At 36.7% G+C, this 15,777-nt stretch overlaps 1 protein-coding gene across 2 annotated transcripts; it reads right to left on the bottom strand.

The window, feature by feature from the left end:
• Positions 1-2,803: 2,803 nt before the first annotated feature.
• On the bottom strand, positions 2,804-15,656 carry LOC132844502 (ras association domain-containing protein 1-like). Of its 2 annotated transcripts, XM_060868000.1 has the most exons (7): positions 15,313-15,656; positions 14,547-15,080; positions 9,910-10,034; positions 5,430-5,534; positions 5,015-5,309; positions 4,224-4,339; positions 2,804-3,867 (listed from the first exon to the last, which is right to left on the bottom strand). In XM_060868000.1, the coding sequence occupies exons 2-7, from the start codon at positions 14,854-14,856 to the stop codon at positions 3,721-3,723; spliced, it is 1,098 nt and encodes a 365-aa protein (XP_060723983.1). In that variant the 5' UTR covers positions 14,857-15,080; positions 15,313-15,656; the 3' UTR covers positions 2,804-3,720. The 2 variants fall into 2 exon arrangements, with proteins under 2 accessions (XP_060723983.1, XP_060723984.1); XM_060868001.1 differs by lacking the exons at positions 9,910-10,034; positions 14,547-15,080; positions 15,313-15,656 and adding an exon at positions 7,951-8,312.
• Positions 15,657-15,777: the final 121 nt, after the last annotated feature.

Here is a 15,777-nt window from a genome sequence, read left to right as displayed (position 1 = left end):
CCCCAGTCAGCCTGATGCAGTCCTCTCTATATTAAATAATACTTGATCCTTATGTGGACCCATAAAAAATTGATTGAGAAGTAAAGAGTGAAATGCTTTTCAGCATTTTGGCTGCAGTTGAGTTGACAGAGTACAGTAGCTGTACTCAGTCATCAATAATAAATGTCAGATGTGTAGATAGGGCATGTGTTAAAGACAAAAAGCAATTCATCTATGCCATTTTCAAAATAGTACCATATTAAAAATTATTAATATAGCATTAGGTACACCTAAAATGTTTGATCTGTGTATGCATCAGGAAAATAAAACAAGATCTGTGTTCAATTCCCTTAGCCATATGTTTCTTTCTCTCCTCTCAGGGGATGCCTTCTTACCTAAGAGGGAGTATTATTGGAGAAACAACTCAACAAAATCAGTTTAATAAAAAGCAGTTTTAATAAATTAATAAATTAATCAAAAATGTTTTAATGTCCATGCTTTTTACATTTTAGTACAGAGAACTTTCACAAACTTTGCACACTTGGACAACAAGTGTGAACATTTCTAATTCATTATTCATTTGAATTGAAGCAATAAGGTCACTCAAGTCATTTTTCACTGTCCAGCATAAGCTTTAATCAAGACCATATGCTCCTGAGTGCCAAAACGCTTCAGCATCTGTAGCAGCGGAAAACAGACTCAATTGACTCAAATGTAGATAAGCTATGAACATGTACTGTAAATGTACATGTTCTCTTTCGCTCAGTCTTCACCCTGTTGTCTCAACATGTTTCGGGAATCCCTATGTGAACATTCTTGCAACAGTAGGTTTTCACACCCTATCATCCTCTCATCTATTCATTCACTATTTATTTCAAACTAAACAGATCAGTCCAACATAACCCATGATTCACCCATAGAGTTCTTCTGCACAGATACCAAACCCTGATGCAGGATTACCCCCTGTCCTGGACAAATTAGTGTTTTCCCTGTTCTAGCACACCCGATTCAGTTAAAGTGGGTGTGAGCAGAACAGGGGGTTCAACAGGCCCAGGTTTACATACCTGTCTTTTATTGCTATGATGAAACACTATAAAACCTGTTGAAAACGAGGATGTAAGATGTTTGTTGATTTTAGATTTAAACTAAATTAGATTTAGATTTATTATTTCAATGTGTATTTTCATGCTCTACCAGTATAGATCTACATTTATTACATATTTACAAATTAGCCTATTTCTAAAGCAACCGTACATATAATACTACTTTTCTGCTTTCCTTTGAATTTTGGAAAAGCTTTTCCAGGGCCATTGGGTTCGTATAGTACCACTGAATATACGATGCATCAAGAATGATATATTTACTGCCTATTAAACACATGCATGTGTTGGATTTCAAAGTTGACACAATTGGCACTTACCTGTGGTCTGTGGCTTGTGCGGTTTCAGTTCACAACTTAAACCAAGCGTCTGTTAATAGATATTTGTTGCTTTCTTGCCGTCGATTTCCCAGAAAGAAGAGAAGAAGAAAAAAAGACAAAACCCGGTTCGATCAGGGCAACTATAAGAAAAGCTGTTGCGCTGTCCAAAACAGAGGTGCTGAAAAAAGCCGTCTAAGACTATCGTTCTCCGTGTCTCTCTATCTCTCTCTCTCAGTCCCTTTCTTTCTCCTCTTCTTCCAGTCCGTCTGCATTCGCTCGAGACCGAACCGTCGCTGAGTCGCGCTGATCCGAATCCCGTGCAGTGAGGATGACTAATGTTAAGCAGCAGGACCGTTAATGCACACACTCACTGTACAGGAGTAACACGGAATTTTGTTGCGTTCAGCGCCCCCCAACACACACGCGCACGCGCACGCACGCACACACACACACACACACACACACACACACACACACAGGCATGGGCACAACGACACACACCACACACCAAATGAAAAAGTTTCTATGCGCACGCGGATTATAATAAAACCTGCTGTTTTGTTTAATTTGGTGCACACACCTTTGTGCCTGGAACAATTTCTAAATTATATAGCCAATTTTATTTCTCCTTGGGAAATACTACTGTTCTCCTACTGTTTTGCTTCTACTTCATCCAGTCAAACCTTTAATATGTGATTCATGGTTTTCCAACAATTAATTTCATATTCACACACAATATGCTATATACAGCACCACAGAGTAGCTAACATAGAGCAGGGGCAAAAAGAACCTCAGTCAAAAAGAGCAAAACATCATTTTTATTTTAAGGTTACTGCTACAGTTAGGAATCTCCAAAAGCAGATGCTTTTGCTGCAAATGATTAGCTTTTGGGTAAGCTCCAGGTTTTGTGAAATCCAGGACCTATGAGAATAAACAAGCACGTCAGGTTGCGTGCTCTATCTTAGTTATCTGTTGCCATCTACTGGTGTATCTGTTTAGAATAATTGCTTCTAGTGCAAGTGCAAATGATAATCATTAAAAAAAAAATTTGTCATTAGACAGAATCTGAAAGAATTTTCATCCAAGCGGAGTGCTTAATTCAATTCAATTCAAATTTGTTTGTATGGTGCTTTTTACAATTGACATCTCAAAGCAGCTTTACAGAAGTAAATATAAAACAAACGGTTAATAAAGAATATTAAATATTAATATAATAAAAAAATCAAGATCAATATTAGATATATTTAAATGTATTCATATTTATCCCCAATGAGCAAGTCTGAGGTGACTCAGGTGGCAGTAGCAAGGGAAAACTCCCTTAGATGGTAAAGGAAGAAACCTTGAGTGGAATTTACTAAAGATTCCACAATAATCTGGTACAATTCAAGAACTGACACAACCAACAACATGGAAACCATTTATTGTGAGTGGGTGAATAAAATATTTCCAGACACTGAAGTGAATGCACATGAGAAAAGGTCAAGCTTGAATACTTAAACAGGTGACTGACAGAACATACATATATATGACAAAGAAATGACAGAACAGGTTTATTGGAAATTTGAAGAAACAAAAATAAATAAATGAATACAAATAAAATCATAATCTATGTCATTTTCTTACCAGCTTGTCTGAACAGTGTGTTCCAGAAAAAGGCTGGATATTAAAAGCCTAAGCAGTGGATTTTTAAGTTTCTTTTTTTTTGTCTTGTTTCTTTAATGCTGAAGATATTTCATCACTCATCCAAAGGGCTATCAGTTCAACTGAATAATTGGGAACTCCCTGGCATTTCTCACACTCAGTTGTACTAAAGACGTCCAGCGGATGAGATATAAGACATTTTCAACATTGCACAGCGAGTCCAGTCATGAACTTACTACAAAAAGGTTTAACTGACCTCGATAAGAAAAGAAAAAAAAAGAAAAAAAAGGAGTCTCATAGCCTATAGAAGGAAGAAAGGAAAAGTAGATTTAAAACTTCAACGGCAATGAAGTCAGGAGAGTCCTGTGTAGTCTCCATAGAAACACACTGTTCTATCTCGAGGACTCTCTACACTCACTCGAACAAATCACACACCATTCACAACAAGGTGTTCTATTTTCACTCGTCCATTTCCCAGTATGCTTTCGCTCTCAGTCACGACTCATTCTCTCCACGTACGCACATCTGGTGGCGTACCTGCATTTCCACACTCGTTCGCACTCTCTCGCACTCTCTCTCACACTAATCGCACTGATGCTAGTCCATATGGCTCGTTGGACATGGTGAAGACTGAGGCCTCCTACTGGCCACTCGTCAGTAAGACATGCCTTACAAAGTGATCAGCCAGGATTGGTGCTGACCAGAGCTTGCTGGATGCGATCATGAGCGAGTGCATAGCGCTGCATGATCTGCTTTACATGCTCCTCTTCCTCTCGCTTCAGAATGCGCATGAAATTCTGCAGCTCCGGCAGAGAAAATGCGTCCCACTGGGAGAAGAGCAAATAATAAAGTCAGCAATAAGCAACCATTTAATTAATAATTCATGTGAACATGATAGAATTTTGTATGTCAGGTCCCTCACTAGAAAGAGAAGAGAATCTCAAGGGAAAACTTAAAGGAATCCAGTCGACCTAACGGACAAGAATTATGTCTAAATTAGGTGTTTCTACTGATAAACTTGCTTTGCTTGCTTTTTAGACATGAAAGGAGCCTTTGTAGCAATTACTGAGTATCTCTAGTAAGAAACCTGAACAGGACAGGAGATTATATACAGAGGTAAAACTGAATCAGCAGATGTGCTATTCATGTGAGAATAGTGTAGGATATGGAAGGTTTTTCTTACATTGACCTCTCCCGTCTCATTCTCCTTTAACACCAGACTCATCGCTTTCTCATTTGGACCAGCACACAAACGTAGGAACAGTGGACACTCATCATCAGGCAGCTTCCTTAGGTACACTGAGAAAGAGAGAGAGAGTCAATCAATTTTACCAAATTAATCCTAGACAAAACATATCTTTATACCAAAAATGAAGTGTTGTATTAAGCAAATATTCAGTTCAATTCAAATGTATTTGTATAGCGCTTAACAATCGACATGTCTCAAAGCAGCTTTACAGAACATAAACATAAAACAAAAGGTCATTATAAAGAATAATATAAAGATTAATATAATACAAAAATTCAAGATTAATATTAGATATATTTAAATGGGTTTCTCTTTATCCCCAATGAACAAGTCTGAGGTGACTGAGGTGATTGTGGCAAGGAAAAACATCCTTGGATGATAAAGGAAGAAACCTTGAGGGGAACCAGACTCATATTCCTGTTAGTACAAGCTCAATCTTTTTAACAGGCAGAATTTTTTGAAGCAGAATGGTCACACTGTGCAACACAAACTTTGGCTGTGCAACTGTCCCATCATTTGTACTGTCAATAAAGCGCCTTAAACAAAAATTAACTATGCGCATATATGAGGCATATTAATAAAATCATAATGTACTGTATAACATCAACTTAAGAGAATGACTAGAAATCAGTCTACTAATTTATAGTAAAACAATGCAGCTGAAGTCACTAAATAAACGCCATTCCCATTTTGTCAAAATTCACTCAAACAGAACATGGCCATACCTTGGTCATGGCGCTCTGTGTGTTCAAACAGCGCAAACTTTGCAGGATTGTCGATAACTGTGAATTTCTTGAGCAGGGCCTGAATCACTTCCTGTGCACGAGTACGAGAGCTGATGTGCAGATGTTTGGCTGTGTCCTTTGGGAGGTAGAAGGACGTGCGCCTTTTTACTGCTCCTCCTCTCTTCCCTTTGGCTTGCTCCTGGGATGCAGTACCCTTTCGTGGTGGTGGAACAGACACAGGCCGTACCAGCTTCAGATGAACTTTGATGAAACCATCGTAGGTGCCATCTTTGTTCTGTGCAAGACAAACAATCAGGGATCAGATTAGTAAGGAATGTGATGGCTTAACATTAAGCAGCATAATATGAGAAACATGAGTTAACTAGAAAAACTGGGCATGAATGTGAAACCTTACCAAAGACATGAAGAGGTTACTGTTTATCTGAGCATTATACTCCTTTATCTTCTGCTGAAGCTCAGAATTTGACAGCTCCTGTTTCTTGCTCTCAGTCACCTCATCCTAACAGACAGACAGAGAAATAATTATCTTGGTTATTTCCTACTTTACAAACAACAACAGCAGGAAGTCCATTACTTCATGATTTACTTTAATGCTAGGTGTTTAATCAGCTGTCTAAATCTTATCCAGAAAACAGATTCATGCCATCACCTTAGGGAATAGAGGAAGTGCTCATAAAGCCAGTGAGAGAGTCACAGCATGAGTCACAAATTTGTGCATGACTGACCGGATGCGAGTTCATGTGGAGGGGGGATTAATGAAACAAGCATAGTGTTTCCAAGTATTTGAGTGAGTCACACTTCTTACAAAACGAAACAACAAGATTATCCCATATTCCTTTATTATACATTTTAACTGATCACTAAACCACACAGCTTCAGCTGAAACGCCATGATAAGCACTGTCATATGATAGTCAAATGTGCTGTTAGAGGTAGTTTCAGAAGCAGCCTCTTCATGCTGTGCATCAAACAGCTGGGAAAACAGCTGGAAACAACTGAGACACAATCAGTTCTTCTTACAGCCAACTGCACGATCTCCACCATGTCCACACGAATTCACAGGAGCAACTTTTACTACTACATTCTTTTCACCTATCACTATAAAATGTCTGTTCTAAAATCACCCACAAACATAAATAATGGATTTTATGAGTCTATATTGGATTTTATTAAACCGACTATAAATATAAAGAAGCATTATTGTGATTCGAATGCCAAACATGTGGACTTTAAATATTTATTTATTTTACTTCCGATATTAATAACCTGTTATAAAACTTGTTTTAATTTGATATTCTTTAAATCTATACTTTGAATCGAGTAAAAGAATCCACAGTTGTTTGAAAGTTACATCACCCTCTAAACGCTTCTTGTCACAGGGCAAAACCATGATGTCAGCACCAGCCAATCACAAACTTTGGTCCATCCCATTATTCAAGAGAATGAAAGTATGTGGACGGTTCCACCAGTCAGTCAGGCATGTTTTGGCTTTAAAGCTGGAATTCCTGTATCCGGTTAGAGCAAAAAATAGCCTCCTCTCCCCCCAGTTTCACACCATGGAAAGAAAGCTTCTTTTGTGTGCCTTGTTCACATGTGGGTGTCAGATGGTGTCATTTTTCAACAGCTACATCATCATTCCTGATGGGTGTATTACCACATCTTATCAGAAACAAGTTCCTCCACTAAAAGTGTGGATTGTGTGCATTAAATTCTCACACCAAATTTTTTCTTATACACTTGAAAATGTACTCAGGGCATTACAAAATTCAAATGCAAGTAGTAAAGTCCTTCATAAAATCAAAAAGTAGCCTTTAAAAAGAGAGACGATTCAACTTATTGGACTGGTTTAACTTGCTCATATGGCACCGCTGACATTAAATGTTCCAAGGTGAAAGAAACCTGATGATCCTAAAAGAACAGCATGTCTTACAGGCAAAACGTACAACTTCTTCAACAACTGTGTGTAACTCTAAGCACTCAGGTTTATTTAGTGATAGTTTGTTTAGATAAAATGATTAGATTAGATAAAAACAATATCTGTAAAGCTGGAAATTAGATTTTTATCTGTAAAGAATAACTAATCAGATGCAATGTCTGGTGCCGGTAGTCATACACACAAGAAAGTGCACAATAATTTAGTTTGTGGTTGCTAGCTTTTATCAGACTGAATGGGAAGTGGTTTCAAAATGAGCATTAACTCATTGTGTCACGAAGGACTGTATTCAGTTGTTTCTGCTTTTCTAATGAATCATCCCACTGTTAACATTTCTTCACTTCCTCTTTCCCACCCCGCCCTAAAAAATGTCTGAAGGCCGCCCTGTTCTTCCCAAAAAAGTCTTTTTTTTTTTTTTTTGCCAACTTTTACCAAAAAAAAATATATATTTGGTTAAATAAATAAAGAACACAGTAGAAACACTGGCTGCAGTTGATCAGTAAATAACACACATTATTTCTAAAGACAAACTTTGATTATTAAAAAATAAAGCAAGAAATAGAAATAAAATTTATTTTTAAAAAATACTAAATAAAAAAATAGGCTAAAAAATGATATTGTAATAAATCAAAAACCTTTCGGAGGTATTGTAAACATGGTAAAATAAAAGCAATGATTGACACAGACATGGGAAGAAGCAAGTGACACCGTTAGAAGAAAAATCTTTTGGTTTACATTTACAGCATTTAGCAGACACACTCTATCCAGAGTGACTATTTAATTTTATACACATGAGCAATTGAGAGGAGTTAAGGGTCTTGCTCAGGGGCCAAGCAGTGGCAGATTTTGGTGGTGGACCTGGGATTCGAACCCATGACTTTCTGGTCAGTCAACACTTTAACCACTAGTCTACCACATCTAGAGTTCAGCAGCTTAATGTACTGTTGTACTGAGTTACTTTGTGCAAGTTCCATAAATCTCACCTTTTGTTTTTGGGGTTTGTGAAAGAATGAAGTGCGCGCGGTGAAATACTGCTCGAGCTCCGAGTCCGAGTCGCTGCAGTAGCCGCTGCTCGTCGAGCTGCCCCATGTCTTCTCAAAAGACGGAGTCTGGTCCACACAACTGTCTCCACTCATCGCCAAAAAGTCCAAAAGTTGCTACTAAACCGCTATTTAATTAGGGGGAAATAACGAAATGTCGCTTTCTATTCAAACCAACAGTATTTATTCAGAAACCTGTAGACTTTGCTTGGGAATCTGGCTAACCGTATTGATGTACAAGGCGTAGATGAAGTATGATACCACGTTGCTCTTTGCCTTTACACCGGAAGCGCTCCGCCCTGGCTGTTAAAATTGGAAAATATACAACCCATGCTGACGCGCGCTGTGATTGGTTCAACAACGGAAGTTCCAACTCGACGATTACGACATCGCAATGCGCCATGTTTACTCGGGCTGAATCTCAAACGGCTCCCTGTTGGCCATATAGTGCACTACAATCCTAGAATCTATTAGTCCATATCACTAACTAGTGCACTTCTGTTGGGTACAGAAAGGGTTTTGGAATTCAAACCAAACCCTCAATTTCTGATATGTTGCCATGTCCGTTTTTTTCACCCCAGAACCCCCGACTAAAAGAGCTACTTTTGAATAATTTGTTTTCCCCCCCACACCGGATGGAAATGGGCGTGTTGTAAACATTAGCTCACTGATTCGTGAAGCAGATAATGGGTGTTTTTTTTTTTTATTTTGTTATGAACTAATAAATTTGACTGGTCAAATGAAATGAAATAAAAAAAGTGAGACTAAGTGATATTATATACACAGTGTCACCATGGTGTAATGACAAAAGCTGTGTCTCTGATGTGCAGACAAAATATTGTAAGCATTTGAATAGATTTACTTTCCTAAAATGAACTGATGTTGCTGATGGAGTCTGTGGAACTATTGTTTTTTTTTTTCACTTTGAGAACCTTGTCATTAGGTCACAGCTATATCATAAATATATAAATATATATTAAAAATGTATTTATTGTATGCTCAAGTCATACAATAACATCACAAAAACACTCAGAAACCACCCCCTTTAAAAAGAAATATATATACATTTTTAAGCATTTGTGGTCACAAGCTCTCACATCTCATACTGACCTTCTCACGCTATTTTCAACATACAGGCATCAAATTAAAGGTTAACAAATAAAAATATCTCTGCAATGGGGATTTTAGCTGATATGGTTTCAGTCCATTTTTCCTCTTAATTGTTGCTGCATATCAATGGAAGGCTATTTGGATTAATAACCATTATCCCATGATTAAACATTTCTCCCCTGATGTAATGGAGCTAATGGATGTTATGGATGGTTCTAGGATGACAATATCCGATTTATAATGCATAAAGTGTTTAAGAACAGACTAATAAAGCAAACACTAATGAAGTACAGGACAAGGCTGCATTTGTAACATGGCTGTTTACCCCATGGTATAAAATCAATATTCAGCATAATGGATTTATGTAATAGCTTCATTGTTTCTCTATGTTTTTTTTTTTTTTTACATTTACAGGATCTATTTACAGAGTTATACATCTGCAAGACAAAACTGATGACTGCTGTAAACATAAATAGAGTTCAGAGGAAACAGATGACCCCTAACGGGAAAAGCCAAAAGTAGAAGATGTGTAGGACCACACCCTTTCGATCTTCAAGTGAGTACCTGAGATTTGTTAGGGGGATTCCATACCAGAGCCAGACTGTTTAACAACGGCAATACATTACTGTGTCTTTGAGGTATTAAATGACATGTATTAACATATACTTTTGCTATTACTTTGCCGCTGAACACAAAGTCATGAAAAAAATCTATTGTGCTATCTAGTTAATCCATGTTTTAACAAAAAGTTAAAAATTCATAACTATACCAACCCTCAATTATATATCTTACCACATTGGTGTCAGTTTCAATGCTGTCCTGGACATCACTGGACTGATCGGTAGTAGAGACATCACCCTGATTACAGTTGAGTTTAATGAGAGCTCTACAGCGGTAATGGCAGGTGAACCTACAGTCTGGCAAACACATTAAGGTGGGAGATAATGCGAAATTTGTTATTGGTTCTGTCACTGGATATCAGAAATATCCAAATCATATTAAGTGGAGTAAAGTGCAATTCTGGTACATGCAAAAAATTAAGAGCATTAAATTGATGACAGTTAAATAACAGTGTCATTTATCATAATATAACTGAGTGTATTTAACAAGAGAAACAAAGCTGCATTGTGAGAACGTGAAGTGTAGAATAAATATAACAAATCTCACAGAATGTTGTTAATATTGTTCCTTTAAGTTAATTTAAGTGTTATTAAGCTCATCAACTCTTATTCAATCGAAAATTTGTTTCCATATTGTTCAGATACACAATCAATTAACATTGTGTAAGTGGGTAAGTATTCATATGTCAAACAACAGTAGATAATACTGAGTGATAAAATATGGTTAATTATGTACTCTTGAATGTATGGGAACAAAGAAACTTCCTGTCCTTATATACATATTTTGTGAATATTTTAAAGAATGATCACTTCCAAAATAATTTTTTTTATGAAGAAGCACAGTATTTTCAACTAAGCTTTATTTTGCTTAAATATTTTCTGATAACATTTTGATAAAATGCATGTGAACTTTGGCCAATGAACTTTGAAAAAGCCCCAGTAAAGCAAGTGAGGACGATTGACCATTAATATAATCATGTTTGCATAATATTTATTTATGTTATGATCTTTTCGTCATGTATTGCTGTTATCAAATTACACAATTACCTAAACCAATTAATGATGTATTTTAATATTGCTTATGAATATGTTTACAGTTAGGAAAACCAACTCCAATATGTATTATCTGTAAACATTCTATCATGTGGAATCTACAACCAGACAGTAAAATCTGGAAACAACAAAATGAATTCACTTCTGTTGGGTAGAGAAAAGTTCAACTAAGTAGAGAGGAATTCAACCAACCTCCAATTTCTGACATGTTGCCATACCCATGGTTTCCCCAAAAAATTAAGACACTTTTGAATTATTTATTTGTTTGTTATGGTTGTTGATGTCAGCACCGGATTGGAGTTGGGCGTGTCACAAACACTAGATTTGCAAAGCAGACAAGGGGTCTTTCCACTGTAAAGAAGTAAACATACAGACCTTATTCAGTCTAGACACATTCAGACAAGTTGACAGATATGTCTGAATGTAGGGAAATGTGTAGCGTCTTGTGATCCAATCCTTCAGGCCACTTGTGGCGGTGGTCTATTTGGCTCTATTGTTATTTGTATACGGAATACCAATGTGTCCTGATGCATCTCTGAGGACATCAGGACAGCACATGCTTGTTTATGAAACGTAATATTCTTCTCTTTTTTTATTTGTTTGCTTTGTTGAAAGCACAAGAAATGTAATTAGCTGAGCAGACAGTACACAATATGTGGCCCAGCCTGATGCTAGTATGAATACAGCTTTTATCTTTTTAATTAGGAATTGCCATCAGCTTAATATAAACACTTCATTCAAGTTATTTTTTTTCTATTGGTTTGTGTTTGGAGTAACAATAAATAAAAACAATATGCAGTGCATGGTACATGCGACAGTTCACTGTATTTCTTTAACAAGTAATATGTAATAACCTAATTGGATATTAGAGACTGTACAGTTCTTCAGTTCAAATGCACTTATCACACCAGAAAGCTGTAGTTATTTTATATGCTAGGTTATGTTTGATCCATTTCCATTTTCATTGAAAAAATGTCTATGCTGAATTCTAAATCCTTGGTTATCTGAACTTGGTAATGAAACTTTCTGGTGGAACAGCAAATCCAATACCATGGCATTTCCTTTTTGGATGTGACTCTGATTATAATGAAAATCTCTAAAGCAGTTATAAAGGAACAGAGACAAAAATATGTATAGACTATTACACACACACACACACACTCAGAACAAAGTACAAATGAAGGTCAGAAATAAACGTTCATCCTACAGTGAGCCTTTGAACCACAGTTAAAGAACAACAACCCACAGAAGGGAGTTTTTTGTCTGAAGACTGAAGAAGTTTTAGAATGTGAGTTTCCTCTTTAGTTAACCTTCCTGATTTACACATTATCTAAAGGAACTATAGTCAAAACATTTAAAACGTCTATTCAAAATGTACAACTGCCAGACAGTGCCAGTCAAAAAGAGAAGTGCATACATCCTGTTCAGGTAAAAGTCTAAGCAATGCAGCTTTGACATAAAATGGCAGCTGTTTCGTGTTTTCTCAGACAGAGCAGGCAGCATAGAAGCAGCTGAAATAGAAACCATATGTTGAGGCTTAAAAACCTGAACAGGATAGTGCAATAAAAAGCAGAAATTCCATGAGTGAAATCAAATCTAAAATGTTTTACAAAGAGTTAGACAAGAAAAAGGAGGGAAATGAAGCATTCATACACAGTAAGTACTGTACATAACCATCACAAGTGGGAGTGAGAGGTACTGTAGGGGCAAGAAACTGTAGGAGAGAAAGAAGGCAAAAAAATGGCTCAGCAGGAAACATGTTGAATTCATAAGTACAATTCTGTGGTTTTACAGCTAATTTGTTCCACACCCACATCTGTGCTCAAAACATACAGTCATGTATAGAATAATTCCATTCCCACAAACGGACATAACTCTGTCATCAGGCTCAAACAGTTATAAACAAGTTATATGGTTATGGATATATTTTCACTGCAATTAATCTTACATGTACATGTACAAATGAAAAGATTATCAATGAGCAGTGTCAGGACAACTGCCTATGTTTGGTGACAGAAGCAGACAATGTGAGAAATTTTGATTTATCATCATGCCATTAAGGGTTCCTCCAATGCGGAAACTATTTTCTAACAATAACATGGTAATATTCAAATGTCTATATCAACACACAGAGAAGGTTTATTACAATTTGGATAATTATAAACATGTTCAGCATTTAGTTTCTGAAAAGACGTTAAATGTTGTGAGCTCAGTTATGTGAGGGGACATGTGGAAGCCTAATGGCTAAGGTGTTGGACTACTGATCAGAATATTGTGAGTTCAAATCCCAGGTCCACCAATCTACCACCACCGGGTCCCTGAACATGACCCATAACCCTCAATTGCTTAGCTGTATAAAAAAATGTGCTAAAAAATGTGAGTTGCTCTGGATAAGGACATCTACCAAATGCCGTAAATGTTATGTGTCCATTCTTTCCATTTCAATCTCATCCTATTTATCACTATATAAAAGACACAAAAATATTCACTTATAGCATCATAAAGGTCAATGTCTAAAATGGAAAAATATTTATGAATTTTCAAACAGCTCAGTTAGGTTGTCACTAAAAATCCACAGTCAATTAAGAATGGAAAATATGTTCAAAGGTTAAGTATGACACCAGATCTAATCCACCAAACCTACTGTCAAGATCCGACTAGAGAAATTTTAAATACCTGGTCGTGCAAAGAGCAATAGTACAGATAAGATGGTTGTGTTCTAAAAGTTCCAAAAGTGGTTGAAAGCAATATAGAAAGTTCTCAGACAGTAATGTCTAAGTGGGACCTTGTGCTTTAACTCCAACTTCCTAACAAATTAGAATATGAAAATTGGCATACACTTTACTGCATGCAAATATGTGATATTAATGGCTTTCTAATTCTATCAGCATGAACAACTTTCAACCCACTGTTTCAATATCAGTATATCATGGTATCTGTTGGGACTTTTTGTTTTTACTGATAACATTCTTGGACTTTTTTTTTAAATAATTGTAACTTTAAAGTAATTATTTTAAAGTAATTACTTCATTAATTACTTTAAAATAAATTCTGAAGTAATTCTTTTGGACATTACTGTCTATTGTAGCATATTTCTTCAGTCATCTTTAGTCACTCCTTTATCCTGGTCAGGGTCATTGTAAATCTCAAGCCAATCCTGAAACACTGGGACTACACCCCAGATATACTAGACACCCCTTAATTTACACCCAGGGGCAACTTCGAGTAACCAATACACTGGCATGTTTTCAGGAGGTGGAAAGAAACCGAAGAACCCATCAAAAAGCCATATGATTACAGAGCGAATGAAAAGTGGTCACACTACCTGCTGCTTCACTGTCCCACCCCTGTGGCAGTATAACCTAATGTTATCTGTATAACTGTGTCAGATTTCACTTCATAATGGAATACTGTTATAGTTATACTTTGCATGTCGAATCACAAAACACTCATTCAAACCTATATGAATATACACGTATACGTATGTACTGGACATTATCCACTAGTTCAACACCATCTTGTTTTTCACATTAATCAGTAATTATTTATTCAGTAAATAATGTGTGATTAGTAAAAGTTATGTAGTTACAGTATGTGTGTTGAGAAATATATGTCTGGATGACACCTGTAAGTCTATGAGTTCAAATTTGAGCTTATAGCTTTACATGTATACTGTTATCACAGACAACACAATTTTCATTAATGACAAACACAGTATGCTACTATTCCAACCTCACAAAGAGACCCAACACTTACTGGCACAGCGCAGGCTTTGCTTGTACACCCCCCAGATGAAGTCTCCACACAAATCACACCAGGTGGGTTGAGCATGGCTACAGGGATGGAAGTCATGGCCTTCTCCTGTGTCCTCCACTAACTGCAGGCCCTTCATAGTGTCTCCCACGAGCCTGATTATCCGTACACGATTTAAGATCTCCGGGAATTTTCCTGGGCTTATTCTCAAGGCATTGACCCTCTCTAATCGAGGGGTCCGTGGTAGAAAAGAATCAGTAAGCTCAATTCGCTCATCAAGCTCCTCAAGCTCAATCAATTCCCCCAATGACATGATCTTCACAGCTTTATTATACACGTGTTGAAATAAACTGTCTTCCAGGTCTTTAGGTCATAGTATGCTGTCTGATTTGGATTCAACTGAGTGCAGTCTGTCTCCAGGCCAATTTAAGACTAACGTCTTAACGAAATGTCTAAGACCTTTCATTGTTTCACAACTTGAGGCAGTGAAGGTCTATCAGGTGATGAAGGTTTGGGTCAGTCACTGGCTTTGTGCTTCTGAAGGTAAAAACAACACAAAAACAAAAACATTATATAATTTGTCAGCTGATGTGAGATTATTGCAAAGATTCAGTTAACAAATACTTAAACTACTATTTAAAATACTGTTTTAGGATGAAAAAGGAGAATTGAGAAAGTCCATATATCAGATTACTGAATTCAATAGGGGTTATAAAACAAATGCAGACAGAAGATATATATTTAAAACGTGAATTTTGTAATGACCTACCTAACTGAAAAAGATCTTTCATTTCAACTCAATAGATCCCTTCACAAAAACTGCTTGATTTGAAAGATAAAAAAAACAACAAAAAAAACAAAAAAAAAAAACGGAAATGTCCAGAAAACCCCACACAAAGCACACAGCTCTACATCACAAAACCCGTCTGCGATATAATCCTCGGAGGTACAGTAAATAAGTGTGTGGAGTGAAAACCGAACGGTTCACTGACATCACTTTAACTGTTGGTAGAAAGTTGCAAGTGAACACGCCCTGAGTTCTTGACGAGTTTCCCTTAGATTGTCTTGGAGCCACATTTTGTTTAATCCAATGAGGTGTCAATTTCTGCCACATCTGCAAAAAAAAAAATCCCTTTATCGTTGCAGTGCAGAATCTTACGCAAAAGCGGAGTTTGAATCACTTCCTGAGATGGTGTGCGGGTTTATTCTGACGCTCCTCCTTGCTTTATTTACC

Source organism: Tachysurus vachellii, chromosome 4, assembly GCF_030014155.1.
Source record: "Tachysurus vachellii isolate PV-2020 chromosome 4, HZAU_Pvac_v1, whole genome shotgun sequence".
In the NCBI taxonomy this organism is placed as follows: domain Eukaryota; kingdom Metazoa; phylum Chordata; class Actinopteri; order Siluriformes; family Bagridae; genus Tachysurus; species Tachysurus vachellii.
This window is presented reverse-complemented; position numbering and strand designations above follow the sequence as displayed.